Source organism: Rhipicephalus sanguineus, chromosome 1 (assembly GCF_013339695.2).
Source record: "Rhipicephalus sanguineus isolate Rsan-2018 chromosome 1, BIME_Rsan_1.4, whole genome shotgun sequence".
Taxonomy (NCBI): Eukaryota; Metazoa; Arthropoda; class Arachnida; order Ixodida; family Ixodidae; genus Rhipicephalus; species Rhipicephalus sanguineus.
Window position 1 is genome coordinate 299,035,096 of NC_051176.1, and position 17,543 is coordinate 299,052,638.

The 17,543-nt window shown below is 43.5% G+C and overlaps 1 protein-coding gene and 1 long non-coding RNA gene across 7 annotated transcripts in view; one reads left to right on the forward strand and one right to left on the reverse strand.

Moving 5' to 3' along the window:
• Positions 1-17,009, reverse strand: part of LOC119379344 (islet cell autoantigen 1) — a 77,599-nt gene extending 60,590 nt beyond the window's left edge. Inside the window, exons 1-3 of one of the 6 annotated variants that reach the window (XM_037648628.2) lie at positions 16,825-17,009; positions 16,381-16,460; positions 8,287-8,513 (exon numbers count right to left, since the gene is read on the reverse strand). In XM_037648628.2, coding sequence (XP_037504556.1) covers positions 8,287-8,513; positions 16,381-16,391 — 238 coding nt within the window. In that variant the 5' untranslated portion in view covers positions 16,392-16,460; positions 16,825-17,009. The other 5 variants (XM_037648629.2, XM_037648631.2, XM_037648635.2 and 2 more) reach the window with 5 other exon arrangements.
• The window catches only part of LOC125756894 (uncharacterized), a 48,071-nt gene continuing 47,442 nt past the window's right edge, over positions 16,915-17,543 (forward strand). The window contains exon 1 of the long non-coding RNA XR_007414851.1: positions 16,915-16,991. This is a non-coding gene — a long non-coding RNA (uncharacterized LOC125756894). The remainder of the gene's footprint in view (positions 16,992-17,543) is intronic.

The following is a 17,543-nucleotide window of genomic DNA, read 5'->3' on the forward strand; positions in this document are numbered from 1 at the left end:
TACCACAATGCCAACTGTATCCAATATGATACATTCCAATTGTATCTTAAGATACTTCGATACATTAGGAAATTTGTTATTCTATACCTGTATGTAGCACTAAATGGGTAATGTAGCACTAAACGCCGATGCACAAGAATGTTCACTTGAAAGTTTATTAACTGCGACCAATTGTTTCATTTGAATGAAGTGTGTGTTAGTATCTCAAAAGTTTTATATTTCTTGCTGAAGGTACATTACTTTTCAAATCGAGGTTTTGACAGCAGCCCATCTGGTCAGGAAGTAACATGATAGAATTAAAAGGACACTGACCATAAGAAAAGAGTACAAAATAGACATTTCGGCTCACCTGGTGGGAGCCTTGTTCACAGTGAACAAGACTCCCGCCACGGGAGCCGAAATGTCTTTTCCTATATTACTTTTGATCCGAAACAACTTATTGCGGTTGCTTTAGCTGCTTACCATGACAGCTCTTTATACACTTCGCTGATAACGGTTTTTGCTTGCTGCTTTTGTAATTGGGTGCAGTCGATGATCTGCTCGCCGACCAGCTAGCAGGCTGCTATCCATCACAAGAACTTCAATAAGAAGCCTCTGCACAATGGTGCAAATAATGTTAAGTTCTACCTTGCTCATCAACATATCACGGTTTTCGCAATACCCGATCATTGGACAGGTGTACATCAGCGAGAACGCTGGTAGTGACATTCTTTGCAACGCATCTTGTTTACGTAGAGGACATAAAACTGCAATTACTTTTATATTCTATTTATATTCTGGCGTAAAGCATTCATTAGCGACGTACTCAGTACTGCGCGATCTTCTAAGAATTTTTCTTTTATGAGAGAACATCTGCAGCCCAGAAAATGCATCAGACGTGTTCTATAATTGCACAAAGTGCTGCAGGTAACTGCCGCTATTCATACTATTTTGCCACTTAACCTTTCCCTTGCCAATGTTTGAAAATTGGAACATACGAAACCTGATATTTTATTTCTTCTCCAATATATTGCATGTTAAAATTTTTTGTTTTCGCATACTCATTGATGCTGGGGAAAAATGTAGCAATTTAAATTTTTGGTGCCCTGTTATGGCCACCATTCGTGGAAAATGTTCATTCGCGGTAAACCCATTCGATTTAGGTATAAAATATGGACGATGTGCTCTTCGAATGGGTACCCCTATGCAATGGAAATATACTGCGGGAGGAACGAGAAGGACGACAAGACACCTCTCGGGATCAGGGTTGTTAGTAATATGGTATCTGTCCTGGAAGCCCCGGAACAGCACCAAGTCTACTTTGACAACTTCTTCACTTTGCACGGTCTCTTGATGAAACTGGCTGACCAGGGGATTCGAGTGACGGGGACTGTGCGAGATACAAGAATTGGTGGTTGTCCACTGAAGAGCTTGAAAGACGTCGGAAAGGAAGAAAGAGGATCTTTCCACTAGAAGTGTGATGGGGCGGTCTACGCATGCAGGTTGAATGACAATGCAGTCGCCACAGTTTCTTCTAACCAGCTCAGCCTGTTGGAAGTGCGAAACGCTTCTCACGAACAAAAAGGAGGACATTCCTCAACCATATTTGATCAAAAATTACAATGAGGGCATGGGGGGAGTAGACGTGACGGACCGCCTCCTCGGCAGCTATCGACCGAGACTGAGAAGCAAAAAATGGTGGTGGAACCTTTTCAGCAATGGTATGACATGGCTGTCATCGCACGATGGCTCCTCCACTGTGAGCTTCACAAGGGTACTGATGCCGCCATGACCCACATCGCATTTCGGCGGGACGTCACCATGTCTTTGCTGCAGCTCAAGCAGAAACTCACTGTGAGACCTGGACCTCGGGTTCATCCAAGACATGAGGGCAGAAAAACTGATGGCCACTACATCTCAATGACTCAGGGAAGGTGCGCAGAATGCAAGAAGAATACAAAGAACCAGTGCCAGCAGTGCAAAAAGCGGCTGCACAAGAAATGCTTTGCCGCTTACCACGGTTTGTGAATTGCTCAATGCAGTACAGCCAGTAGTATGAAAGAAGAAATTTTCGTCAAGTGTTGTTACAAATTTTTTTAGTTTTCAGAGACATTGTATGACACTAAATATTATTCTTCAGTTATCCTGAGTAGGGAAACCTGACTGAAAAGTCAATAAAAGTTGTTCCAGAGAAAATGTGTGTTTTGCATATGGGAAACGCCAATGTTCCAAAAATGAAACATGCGAAAAAACATGCTTAGTCATTGTGAATGTGGCTGTATTTTTTATCATAGTTAATTTAGAAGGCCAATGCAAATTATCAACATAAATTTCAGTTTTTTTTTTCTTATTACTTCATAGTGCGGTGTTTAAAAGGTTAAGCTCAGATTACCTGGTGATTAGTAACAGTAAAAATATTTAGAGAAGACTAATGTGCGGCCACCCGGGCATTGTACAGAATGTGGAAGTAGTTAAAATCCGACGCAGTGACCATAGAATGGTAAGATCTAGAATTCAACTAGATGTGAGGAAGGAACGGCAGAAACTGATACACAAGAAGCCGATTAATGAACTAGCTCTGAGAGGGAAAGTACAGGAATTCAGAGTTTCACTTCAGAATAGGTACGCAGCTTTAACCGAGGAAACCGACCTTAGTGTTGACACAATAAATGATAATCTGACTAGTATCATTAAAGGGGTGGTGCCACCAAATTTGTGGCTTGCGCGTTCTTTGCTGTAAGCGTTTCCTATAGCTCCAGGAAGTATGATGCACGCACCAAGATTCATGTGTTCTCGCTAAATAATTTAATATCGCCTTTTGACTTGGACAACTTTCGGTTTCGGTTTCTGGGCGCCGAGGTTGGGCAGTGACGTAGAAGTGTAGGAGGCGTGGTCACGTGACCACACAAGGCTGTGACGCACATAGCCATGAAGCGATCGAAACTCGGCGAGTGATGTAGCAACCGATGCTTTGCCGGGACTATAGTGAACTAGAATATATTCTAGTTCATTACAGCTGGTACGTACGTTGCAGAAGTGGCGGGGGTCCGGAGGTCACTCGCGTTACTACAGCAGATTTGGTGTGACGTCACTACAACTTTCGTTGCCCATCCTACAGATCTACGTCAGTATTGGCGTGCTAGCGATGGGTTTCGATCGGGAGAATGAGTATTTAGGTACACTTTGGAAGTGAATTAAAATATATTCTAAACATTTGCCGTGTCCGACCCTTCGTGTGGAGTGTCCTTGCATACAGAGGAAACCCACAACAGGCTTGTTATAGCCTCGAAATGTGATGACACCACCCCTTTAAGGAGTGTGCAGTGGAAGTCGGCGGTACAGTCGGTAGACAGGACACTGGTAAGCTATCCCAAGAGACGAAAAACCTCATTAAGAAACGTCAAGCTATGAAAGCCTCAAGTGCAACAGACAAAATAGAGCTGGCGGAGCTTTCGAAGTTAATCAATAGGCGTAAAGCAGCCGACATAAGAAAAAATAATATGGAAAGAATTGAGCATGCTCTAAAGAACGGAAGAAGCCTCAAAGCTATGAAGACAAAACTGTGCATAGGCAAAAATCAGATGTATGCATTAAGGGACAAGGAAGGCAAGGTCACAAACAATATGGATAGAATAGTTGAGGTAGCGGAAGAGTTCTACAGAGATCTGTACAGCAGCCGAGACAGTCAGGATGATAACGTAAGAAGCAGTAATAGCGCAGAGGAATCTGACATCCCACCAGTATTGACAGGAGAAGTAAAGAAAGCCCTAAAGGGAATGCAAAGAGGAAAAGCAGCTGGTGAGGATCAGGTAACATCAGACCTGTTGAAAGACGGTGGAGAGATTATGTTAGAAAAACTGGCCACCCTGTATACGAAGTGTCTCTCGACGGGGAGGATACCAGAATCTTGGAAGAATGCCAACATCATCTTGATCCATAAGAAAGGGGACGTCAAGGACCTGAAAAATTACAGGCCCATAAGCTTACTGTCCGTTGTCTACAAGCTATTTACAAAAGTAATTGCTAACAGAATTAATACGACATTAGAGTTCAATCAACCAAGGGACCTGGCAGGATTTCGTACAGGCTTCTCAACAACAGACCATATTCATACTATCAATCAGGTGATAGAGAAATGCGCGGAATACAACCAACCCCTATACATAGCCTTCATAGATTACGAGAAGGCATTTGATTCGGTGGAGACATCAGCAGTCATGCAGGCACTGCGGAATCAGGGCATTGACGAAGCCTATATAAACATAATGGAAGAAATCTACAGCGGATCCACAGCCACTATAGTCCTCTATAAAGAAAGCGACAGAATCCCAATAAAGAAGGGTGTATGGCAGGGAGACACGATCTCTCCAATGTTATTCACCGCGTGTTCACAGGAGGTTTTCAGGGCCCTAGATTGGGAAGAATTAGGGATAAGAGTTAATGGAGAATATCTCAGTAACATGAGATTCGCTGATGACATTGCATTGATGAGTAACGCGGGAGACAAATTACAGTTCATGATTACTGAACTGGATACGGAAGGTAGAAAGTAGGTCTGAAAATTAATATGCATAAAACTAAAGTAATGTGGAACAATCTTGGCAGAGAACAGCGCTTTGCGATAGGTGGCGAGACACTGGAAGTTGTAAAGGAGTACGTCTACTTAGGACAGGTAGTAACCGCGGAGCCTAACCATGAGAGTGAAATAACTAGAAGAATAAGGATGGGATGGGGCTCATTCGGCAAGCATTATCAAATCATGAATGGTAATCTACCACTATCCCTCAAGAGGAAGGTATATAACAGCTGCATCTTACCGGTACTTACCTACGGAGCAGAAACCTGGAGACTTACAAAGAGGGTTCAACTTAAATTGAGGACGACGCAGCGAGCGATGGAAAGGAAAATGATAGGTGTAACCTTGAGAGACAGGAAGAGAGCAGAGTGGGTCAGGGAACAAACGGGGGTTAAGGACATCATAGTTGAAATCAAGAAGAAGAAATGGATATGGGCCGGGCACGTAGCACGTCGGCAGGATAACCGGTGGTGATTAAGGGTAACTAACTGGATTCCAAGAGATGGTAAACGCGTGAGGGGGAGACAGAAAATTAGGTGGGTAGATGAGATTAAGAAGTTTGTAAGTATAACGTGGCAGCAGAAAGCACAGGACCGGGTTGATTGGCGGAACATGGGAGAGGCCTTTGCCCTGCACTGGGCGTAGACAGGCTGATGATGAAAAAAGAAAAACATAAAACAGAAAAGCGGTTCTGTATCAAACACAGCGAATAAGTATACACGTACTTGTAGAGACACACACGGCACCGTGTGTGTCTCTTCTTCCTTCGTCTTGTGTTTAAGAAAGCGCTGTTTTATATTTTTACCATGATAATAATAATTGTTGAGTTTAACGTCCCACAGAACCACGATATATGATAATGATAGACGCCATAGTGGAGGGCTCCGGAAATTTCGACCATGTGGTGCTATATAACTTAAATATAAGCACACGGGCATCAAATTGCAGCCGCCGCGACCTACGGGTTAGCAGTCAAGCACTATAACCACTAGACCACTGCGGCGGGTAACCCCTAATAGTCATGACAATTAGGCATTTAATGTAAGACCACAGAAAATTCAGTGCCTATGTAAAATAGTGTAAACCGACTCGTTGAGATGCTCATTAGAAAAACGGAGAATTTTGTATAACAATGTTTCTCTAATCTCTTTGCTAACATCTTTGAGATGGCTCCTAATAATTTACGTTATTATCATGAAAACTCAATCCACCTCTTTCATTTTCCTGTGCTGCCCTCTGCAGTTTTGGTAGGGGTTTGGTAGGGGTTTGGTTTCACGATGCCCCAGCATGCGCCGGGGCACCGTGAAAAAGGCAGATTTCACTATTTTACTAAGCAGTAAGCAGAATATTTGTTACTGTATACTCCAAGCATGCACCGATTGTTATATATTTGTTCTCAACGTCGCCTTGATATAACAGTAAACTTAAGTAGACTATAGGTCTGTAAACAGTACCAGAAATAATGCAGACAGCTAAAAGTAAGAATAAAGCAGAGAGCTTACCTTGCCAGCACGTTAAAGACATATTGCCGTAAGCAGACCCGAAAAGAGCAATACAGAGACATAGGTAATGTATGGGACGGAAAAGGACAGCTTAGAAAGAACTTGTGCTAACAATCCAATTACGATTTTTGAAAACTCATTGAATAAAAGAAAAGGAGACGTGCGCCAAGGTAGCTTCTGTTAAGTGAATGATTCTTCTGTTAAATCCAGCATCGCTACCAGTGGTGCTATAGCTGTTAGAAACTTATTTGCATATAAGTCAATCTCATTGCATGTAAGTCAAACTTGCATCGATGAGGTCCTTGAAATCGCTGATGTGTGAAAGCCACGAGACGCAAAGCAACACCATTTCTTGCATTCTTCAGACTTTGTAACTAAGCACAACTCAACAGCAACTTTGATAACGACACTACAGCGGCATCAGAATTTGTGCAAAAGACACTGCACGCATTGGAGTATGTGGCACAGGATAGTGGCTAAGAGCCAAGTGCCATAGCACCGACAGAACTAAAAAGATTTAAAAAAAAGCCGTGAAAACAAATATCGCCTGGGCGCAAACGTTCGTGAGTTTGTCTGTCGAGACGATGCGAGTGCCACCACGTGACTCTGCTCCCTCAATAGGGACGCTCAGAGCTCATCACCTGCCCTTGCTGGAAAACTGTGGCGGAAAGATAAAATAATTCCACTGTCTTTAGTTTTAATCTGGTGGCTTAGTGGGAGCAGTATCAGCTTGAGAAGCGGAGTTCAACCAACGTTTATTGTTTTGCACCGCGGTGTTGCGATTGCATTATCTTGTATCTTAAGATACATGATACATTTTTCAATGTATTGAAAATACAGATACTGATACACGTCTTGTGAGACGTATCGCGATACAGATACAAGGTACCCAAAGAGTACCTAAGATAGTATCAAAGATACATGTATCTTCGATACTGCCTAGCACTGTATAAAACATCCCCCTCCTCCCTTTATTTCCTTTCCCTCGTATGCACACATGCTTTGTCTTCCCCTTCTCCACTTTTGCAGTTGGGGAAGAGTGAGCAAAGCGTACATAAACACACTGCTAAGCAAGAGAGTTCCTGTCTTGAAGAAGACAAGTCCACTTGTCGAAATACTGGCTCCAGTGACATTGCCTGCAAAACCATATTTAATCACTTCAAGCCTCCATCTTCCCCTGAACTTCTTTGCTTGTTTAGGCACTTTAACACCGTAAATGGGGTGCTGTATTAAACATGAAAGTTAATAATGTGTGATAAAACACATCCATTCTTTTAGTGTCAGGGGTGATTAACACCCCAGGGCACTAAGGCAATCAGTATATATAAAATAAGATCTCTGCTATTTAGCAATAGATTCAGCATTTCCTCATGCCCAACTTGTGTGCCTGCTACAGTACAAAGGATTTACAAGAGCAGCAAAAACAAGAATGTTGTGCACACACGAACTACAACTCACTACCATTTATTTTAAAACCTATATCACTACATTCTTTCATTAATTAATTCATAAAGGTTATAATGCCTAAATGAAATTATACTTAACCTATTTTGTACGAACTGTGCAATGTATAAATTTTTATAGCTCTCATTATCTACTATATTTATTATTTCACTTATTAATTACTCGTGGAATGTTTAAATGTGCCACTTTTCTGCTCAACTTGTTCTTATTTCTGTATGCTGTTCATTACACCTGTTGTATATAATTGTGTTTTCCACTCATGTTCAACTGCATTTTATATCTGTTTTTCTTTAATTTGTTTCATGGTTACTAGCATGTTTCGTTTTCTCTATTAGTACATCTACAATTCCTGTTACCTTGTACGCATGTTCAATATACCTTGTGTGTATACACCGGCATGAAATTTGTGGTGAAACTGTGAGAAGCCTAGAAGTACTAGCACCGAACATGACTGCCCGAGTTAAGCGACACTATCCATTACTCCCTTTCATCATCAGCCTGCTCTAATTTCTCTTATCCCTGATAACATCCAATTCTTTAGATGAGAGGCACCAATTCAGTCTCAGACTCTTGGACCTCTTCCTGTATATTCGATCTCATAACAACAATCTACATATAATAACATCTGAATCCGAATAATTCTACTGAATCACACACAAAGGGGGGCAATACTATTGAATGTGCCTCTATTTTATGCATACATGAAATGGTAAGTGCTGCCTAATAAAGCACTCTAGCAACTGCTGGAAAGAAGAATGAACTCACCCAATATGCGGTCTTGGTAGTTTTCCAGCACCCGCAGCAAGTTAGTGCAGGACTCCTGGATGGCCCCGAAGAGCTCGAGCTTGGCATCGAGCTCAGCATCGCTGGCAATGATACAGTCATCTTCCTTGCGACCAATCTTGCGGAAGAATGCCTGCTTGGTGGTCCAGTACTGCTGCTGCATACGCGACACTGTCGATGACTGCCCATAGTATGCAGTAGGCCTTGTGCTGCACACATACACATCAAGTGGCACCTCTGTTGATTTTCATGCATTTCATGGGGTCAAAGACCAATTTTAAACTCCCTAGCACCAAATTTTCACAAACAGGTGCAGCCACAGAAATAGCCATGGCATAACTTATTTCAGTGATGAATGTGTGATATCGATCGATAACACTGTCCGTGTGGCTCCATGCAGTGGTGTAGACAAGGGGTGGCACACCAGGCATGTGCCCCTCCCAAAATTTCTTTCTGCCATGGTACACAGAGCACGAAATGAAACTCGCCCACACTAGCGTGCCCGGACCCCCTTTCAGATTAAGGATGTACCCCCACTGAAAGAAATTTCTGCCAATGCCACTGGCTCCATGAGCTCAATCACAGTGCTTTTCCAGCAGTTTCATGAGATACGTACAATAAATCATGTTGCCAGTCCTTACTAAACTAACTAATGGGCCTTTCTCCCTTTTGAAAAAGAGTTTGAAAAATACAAACCTTTATTGAAAACTACCTCCAGGAATTAAAAGTTGTTTTAAGTAAGTTTTGCCATTCATTCTTTCCAAAATGTGACACTGCTTGCTCATTAGTGCAGAAAAATTGCAAAAAAAAACATGCAACAGATAATATTTCTAGCAATGCATTATATAAAAAGAAACTCAAAATGATACCAACAATATGTCTAGTGCTCACTTTTACACAGAAAAATCCTATTTTAACCAGCAATGTTGACAAGGGATAGCTCACTGTAGCACAATATTGTGCAGACCAAGTTGTTTCTTGCTTTAAAGGAGAACTGACACGATTTTGAAGTGCAGCAAAACGGACGTTTTTGGTTTCCTTGGCATGTAGTGTTAACGCTCTCCCCACATTGCATCCGGGAAACACGTATAAATATTTAAGTTTGATTTTAAAGTTTTCATCTCCCAGCATCTGCAAGGCAGCTTCACCGCATGGAGAGCCCTATGACGTTTCAAGTCAGCTTACTTGGTTTGCGAAATCTGGGTTCTGCATGCAGCCTAAATCACAGAAATCGCTGTCGGAGGCACTGGACGACAGTTCACTCATCATGAACCACGTTCGACTGACAGCAAAGGACAGCAGTTGCATATTTCGTGGGTTGCAGTCTGCCCGTGACGTCACGGGCCGACTTGACACGTCACTATGAAGCCGCCCTCTCGAAACCGAAACCGAAACTGCTGGTTGAAAGAAGCGGTATTAGAAATATATGCAATGCATCCCCAGGCACCACGACACTCTTTTTAGGGTTCTCGACACCCGTGCTTTCATTTAGAGCAACAACCTGAAAAATTTTTAAATTCATGTCAGTACTCCTTTAAAATCTTGCAAAAGAAACACTTTAACAAAAAAAATATGACATGTTAGATGTGTTTCTTGAATTATCTCAAAGCTGCCAAAGCTTTTAAGAGTCCAAATCTTTTCTTCTTTGTAGGACAATTAGTAATCACTCGTTAAACAAATCAAGCGTGAAATTTTCATAAGCCTTACAGAAAATGTAAAGTTTTTCCTAACATTATATTCAAGACATGCAAGATTTTACAGCATATTCTGGACACCATGCAAGAAAGGCAGTACTTTAGCACAGGACTATTAAATTGAATACAACCGATGCCTTGATTGGCCAATTACTAAAGTAATATTTATAGAAACTGAGTAAATATAACTACATATATACCTCCCCACTAGCAAATGCAGACTTGTGCTAGCAAAAAGGTAGATATACAAATGTTGTCACATGATCCACTACATGCTGGAACACTTTACTACTTGAGCAACAGACCTATAATCTTGCAGTGCACAGTCCCAGATGCACACATTTAAGCCACCAAAGTAAGTGAGAGGTCTACCTATACGAAGAAAAGTTTTTTTTTCAATGCCTGGTGTGTCGTCACACTGGTCTTACCAGGTGAAAAAACACACACACAGCCTTGACTACTAACAAAATCATATCACAGTGCAGTCACAGATACACTCAGATTTATTTTTTATTTGGAACTTTCACATAATGCAGAGGCGTCATACGGTTCAATTATGAACCAGCAATATGGTGATTAGCCTCTGTGGAATGGGTGACTGCTGCATTTCCAGACAAAAAAGGAAATGTGGGTGATTTGCCAACGAATGACATTCTAAAGTACAAGTCTGGTTATTTCTGAGAAAAGAGGTATTAGTTTGCGCACTAAATTGTTGAAGAAAGAGGTGAAAGGTTGAGCAAGGCAGAAAGAAAGCTGCATGCAGTTGCTATACATAACTTGCAAGTGACGTCAGTTCCTGTCTTCCGTCCGCCATCACCGAGCACATACGTCTCCGTGGCCGCGCTGTGTTTACGTTCGTGCGCGGATCGTTCGGCGTATTGCGCTTGTTTTGATTGTTTGCCTCGCGCTTATGACGAACAAGAATTGTTCAGGACATTATGCAGCTTGCAGTGTCGTCAGTGGTGTCGCACGTAAACTTCGTACGAGTCCCGTACGGCGGCGATATCGCCGCCTGCATTTTGCGGCGCTAAAACTGCACAGATTTCGTCGCTGATTGCTGCATAAACCCATGGCCCAAAAACATGTTTGGCACCCAGTCGGGGTTTGTTTCACCGAAGAGCTAAGAGGGCCTCCCGAAAACCAAGGTGCGATCACTGTGTTCAATTCGGTGCTTCACGTTTGGACAAAAATTGACCTCGCGCGTAACTTCGTGGTAATACACTCGGCGAAAAGGTGAGGAGATTCGGAAGCATGACTTGCCTGTTATGAAGTGACACCCGCACACACAAACGTTGCACAACGTCTGGGTCCTTCCTGTTTACGCACTCATAAGCCATGTGCTCCGCTTCCCGGACAGCTCTTTCATGCGCGCACGGGTTTGTGATCACGTTTGGCAAACAGTACGTCCCCGCGTCTGGTCTTTTTTTTTTTTTTTATTGATTTACACTTCTCATGCAGCAGCCAAATATCGCACAAATCGCCGTTGCGATGTGCAGCGTTCACGGGAAATGCGAGAGCCGCACAGCTCGAGTCGGTGTCGTCTGCTGCCATGTGCTCGGTAATGGCGGCGCATGCAGCGAAATCGTATCCCAGAGTTCCGCGGTGTGACGTAGTTGCAAGTTATGTATACAAAGCATGCAATTTAATGCATCTCGAAGGTTCCACATTCAAAATGTCAGCCACATTATTCTGGCATCAAATGCCTGAAAAAGTATCTTTCCTATAATCACCAACCTTCAGACTTCCCACAGTTTCATTATCGTTTTTGTCCCCCTGACTGTTTTGTTTCTCCTTGCATTCCTCAAAGACCAAAATAGTAGGACAGAAAAGAGAAACAATATTTATTTTTAAAATGATCACTTAGTTTTTCACTGGTTCTGTTTGCTGCTGGCTAGCTTAATTGCTGTCGGAGTCTTCCAATCATCGCAAATTGAATATGCCTTCCTGTTTCTTTGAAAAGTGCAAGACACAATTATTTGACTATTTTGTTTCCCTACATGAGCGAGAACTGCATTTCCTTCTTTTCAACTTTACTTCATATTCATAATACATGGCAGAACAACATGCAAGTTTGACAGGCCTTGGTCAACACGGAATTAACTACCGTAAAATCCCAAGCAAGCTCCCCCGCAACAGTGGAAGATAATCCGGCAATGTTTGGAGGGGGGCCCTTGCTCTGTCATGGATCAAAATTCAAGATGGCAGCAGAAGAGCCGCGTGTGCTTCCAATGAAATGCGTTATTAAATAGGCATGCATTCAATGACGTTATTAGCCCTCGTCAAGCGAATAAAAACACTCAATAGAGCAGGGAAAATGGCGGGAGGGCAGGGGGGGGGGGGGGCACTTGCTTGGGATTTTATGGTAAACGTTACACTGTGGATTAAAGTGCAAACAAAAAGCACAATTAAGTGTGTCTAACAATTTCTCAAACATTACTGAGCCGTATGTGACAGTGACAGCATTTTATGCTTTGTGACAGACTCCTTTTAATGCTTAAAGTGGCCGTGAAAGATTCCTTGGGCTTCGTGAAAAAAAACGCCAGGCCTGCGCTGAAACCGCAGCACAGTCACAGCGAAAGCTGGAAGAGCGGCGTTTCTAGAGCCCGTTAAGCTCTCTTGGGGCTACAATACAAGTAGACTAGAAAGGTACCCACTACGCCATAAATCACAATTTGTGTGAAGGTGGGAAGCACCTACTAAGCCATTATTCGTCATTCTGCGGAGAAGCGAGGCACCAGCTACACGTCTGTAAGGCATTATGTGCACTTTGTTGGCGCGACGACAGATGACGAAGAATTATGGCTCAGCCCTTTGTAATAGGTTGGAATCTTTAAACGGCCCACCATTTCTGTAATTTGCATTGGGTGACGCCCGGTCGCTATTTCCCTCTCCCGTCATGCTGTATAACATACGTTGACATGGGAGAGAGACGGGGGAGGGGGGGGGGGGCGAAGAACTTTGCTGAGACCCCGAGGAAGTGGATCATGCGCTTATGGGCTTCCTTGGCAACCAATACAAGTGCACTTGCGAGGAACCCACTACGCTATAAATCATTGTAATTTTTGAGAAGTAGGGCAGCAGGCACTGTGCCATTTTTCGTCATTCTACGGAGAGCGTTGGTACCTGCTAAACGCATGTAAGGCATTATGCTCACTTTGTTGATGCTGTGCCTGATGACGATGAAGAATTATGGCAGAGCCCTTTGTAATGGGTTGGAAGCATTCAACAACCTACTCGTTGCGCAATTCGCATTGTGTGACGCCTGGTTACAGAATTCGCGTTGTGCGTCTCTTGGTGCTTATTTTACTCTTCTACCACGCTATATTGCATATGCTAATGTGGTTCCTTCCCGGCATGAAGCCTGTATAGGACCTTTTTGCAAAGCAGTTTCAAGCACCGGCGTGGCTCAGAGGTTGAATACTGGGCTCCCACGCAGAGGGCCCAGGTTCGAACCTCGTTCCATCCTGGAATTTTTTTCTTATTTCGTTTTTTTTTTCTTATTTCGAGCGATACTGGTTACGGACGCCGGCGGTGGCGGCGGCGGCGGACAACTACGGCGCCAAAAACTGCCGGTGAAATGATCTCATAACAGCTTTCGCTTGTAAAATACTTTCCATGAATAGAAGACAGAGCTGCGAACACCTTAGGGTAAATTTTGTAATTGTGCATGACTCGCGGTGGTGTTCGCAAGCGGATCACAAAGTTTACTACCTCTTAAATGTATTCTTTTTAAATAGACGCCAGCCAGCAGTGGCTATTCCCTGAAATCCCTGAAGAGAGCCGACACTGGCCAATTAACAGGAACTAGGCAGGTTGTTTGGACCAGCATGCTCCTTCCTACCATTACAGTGAATATTCAATGATTCAGTTCACGAAACATGTAGTAGTACAAAATCTGTGCTTGGAGTTCGTATAAGCATTACGCATTTTTGAGAGAAACCAGCTCTCATCTCCTCACACTTGGCCACACCAAATGAATAGGAATGAAACACAACGAGGTAGGTGGCATGCTACCCTGCTTCCTTGGACAGGAAGACACTGAGCACAGATAGGAAATGTAAACATTGTGCTTGAAATATGTCTGCTCACTCTAGGTTCTCATAAAGAACTGTTTCCATGCTACATTTCTGGGAGGCACCTTGTTCATTTCTATGAATTTCGTTTTTGTTTACCATTTTATTTATTTTTATCTGCACGCACTGCAATCCCCATTCAGCGATTTTAGCAGGGTGGTACATAATGTTAGTGTTGAACAAATGGCAAGTACATTAAATTTAGCATACACAAGTTATACAACATATTTATTTATTTATACAGTCACATTATTAACTAGCCATATAAACTATCCCGGGAAAAATAAAAATGTCGACGCAATAACAGCTACAAGATTACATTATGCTTTATGTGAATAATGGAAAATACATAAATGTATAGTTCACACAGGTTATACAATCTGAACAAAGGTAGTTCAATGCCCCTTTAATTTGACCCGCAAAGCAACAGGCTGCAGCACTTCTAGTATTTTAGTTTTATGCATTTAAAGGGATATTCAGACGGGGGAGGGGAAATGCTCGGGGGATAAAGGCGGAGCCTAGTGACGTCAGCTCGCGAGGAGAAGTCTGCACAAATGCCCCCCACTCACACGGATGAGGCAAACGGAAGGGGAGACCAGTGTTACTAGACTACTCTGGTGGCTTGCACAACCCGTTTGACGAGCTGCTGACGACGAGCTGCAGACGACCATGTGGCTGCAGACTGTACACCCGCTGCCGCTCTTTGCAGGAGCAAGTGCAACAATGTGGCCAAACAAGAGCCCGAAATTTCGCTATATCCCCCACCGCCGGGGGATTGTTTGTCCTTTCGGGGAAAAGGTACCCGTCTCTCCGAGGAGGCGCGGGGGAGTCACGCCCACTCACTAATCCGTGACGTCGCGGTCACGTGATCCGCAATCCCCCCAGTCTCCCCCGAGCATTTCTCCCCCGTCTGAATACCCAGACGGGGACCTTTTCCCCGAAAGGACAAACAATCCCCCGGCAGTGGGGGATATAGCGAAATTTCGGGCTCTTGTTTGGCCACATTGCTGCACTTCTCTGAGAGCGGCAGCTGCATGGTCGTCTGCAGCTCGTCGTCAGCAGCTTGTCAAACGGGTGGTGCAAGCCACCAGAGTAGTCTAGTAACACTGGTCTCCCCCTTCGTCCGCCTCGTCCATGTGAGTGGGGGGCATTTGTGCATTCTCCTCGCGAGCTGACGTCACTAGACTCCGCCTTTATCCCCCGAGCATTTCTCCCCCGTCTGAATACCCCTTTAAGTGTCTACGAAGGTGCATTTAGATACCTACATTTTTTTCCCTTTATGGCAAAATGTTTCGCTTCTTTGGATGTGCAATAACATGCACCTGAGGGAAATTTCAGCACAAACAACTGTACTATTCTCCAAACGTACATGTAGTGGCAGCATGAAGATCACATTACTGTCTGCTGGTGGATGTACACACTGTGCAATGAGGCCATGAAAGCTGCGAACCACAGGTTGATAGCATGCTAAAAGATCAATCTATTAGTAGGAACTGAATTGCTGGACTAGAAGCTCACAGAAAGGTACCATGTGTGCAAAGGAAGGCAAGCCATGTTGTGGTCAGACAGCTATTCGCTGGTAGAGAGAAAAACAAAGCAACATGCCATTTGCCTACCAATACTACACAGGCCAGTATTTGACAGTAAAAAGTGCACTGTGGCTCCAGACAACAGTTCATGACTGGCACGTACCCTAATATGGCTATCTGCAGATGTACACATAAATGAAACATAAAAGTGACATTCTTATCTGTGAGAAATTAAATGTTCAGTATGGGCCTCCATAAAATCTGCAATGAATGCCAAGTCCAACCTTTCTTGCTCGAACAGTATTTGAAAACGTACACAAGACCAGGCGCTGCACTTGTTCTGCAAGTAGTGCATGGTCTCGCCGAGAACCTCTACGACTGCACAATGGGTTCCCCACATATGCGATAACACGCCAGAGCATGCACTCGTGCGAACTAAAATCGTCAGAATTACTTTATGTGATTGTATAAGTAAACTTAAAGCAACAGATATTGAGTCCTCTTGCTTCAACGAATGCAAGGATTTCAGTTTTAAGCGGCACACCTGTGTTTTCACGAGAAATGAAATCAGATCTTGTGAACGTGATTACGTAGCAAACATTCGTGTACGCTAAAGTTCGGCACCGTGGAGAAGGCAAATTCAAGCAACCATATGCCAGGCCAAAACGATTACATGACTTGTGAAAGCATGACAAGCAAGCGATGGTTAGACGTCAAATAGCGAAATACATGCATCAAACGCCCAAGAAGAATGCGAGAGGCAGGAAAAGGGTTACTTACAAATCATTCATTATTGTTTCAGGAAATAATCATTCCCAGACCTACAATCAGGTGCTAGTAGGCTGTCGTTTGGATTATATCTGGAGGAGAGGTGGCAATGGTTAGTGATCAGAAAGCAAGCATCGGTGCTGCACTTAGCAACCGCTGAGGTTAGTAAGCATTGTGGGCGTTAGATTTGCACCACCTTAAAAGTGAGAACAGAAAAATAAGTGACAAGGTAAATACAAAATTACAGCATTAAGATATGTGAAGGCTTCAACCGAATTCCATATTGAAATTACTCCCAGCAAAGCTTCGATTTGATTAGCAATAGGCCCGAGCACAGAATAGCCAGGCGAAGAAGTTTGGCCTGAGCGTAGCGCAAAAACCCATACGTTATATTCCCGCAACTAACAGTCGTGTTAAATAATTATTTCACACAAACTGAAAAGCAAACCTGGTTACCCATAACGGAAGCAACGCCATATTCCGTACTGCAACTTCCGGTGAGCGGCTCTATTGCCCCCTGGCGTCTGTAAAAGGAAAAAAGAAACATTATTCACGCCGCGTCTCGTTATGCAGGTCACGGCCGTGAATAGAGAGGAGAATTGTGCCTTTTTACAACGCGCACAGTGAGTACCGCCGTTGTATATGTTACAGTAACCATGTGACTTTGAGCTTTGAAACTTGGTCCTTTTCTTTTCGCGTTGCCGATTTCCACAAGGTGGCAACACTTCCCCGCAGATGCTAAGCAGCCGGCTTGATCCAGCAGTTCGCGGGACTCCTCAGTCGGTACCGTAGGGCCGCCGCTGTAGGTGTTTGGTGAGGGAGCAAAATGCGACTACCGATCGTACCGATCATTCGACGCAGCTGCAGGAAGGGAGGAACAGCCTTATGTACGGCAACGCACGTGCGGCTTTCTGTGCACTGGTTGGAAAAAACTTGTAGCTTTTTCAATTTTTTTTATTTATTTATTCTTTTACGTCCCCCCACAGCCCGATTCACGGTCTATCCCCTGCAGTTGGTGTATGCCAGGATCAGAAGGCAAGAAGTACTTGAGATGCAAGATAGAGATACTACAGCACTTACTGTATCCGAAACGATACTTTCCAATTGTATCAATACTTCCATACATTCGCTCATTTGAACCCCTCTCAAAAACAATGTTTGCTTGAAAATTTCTT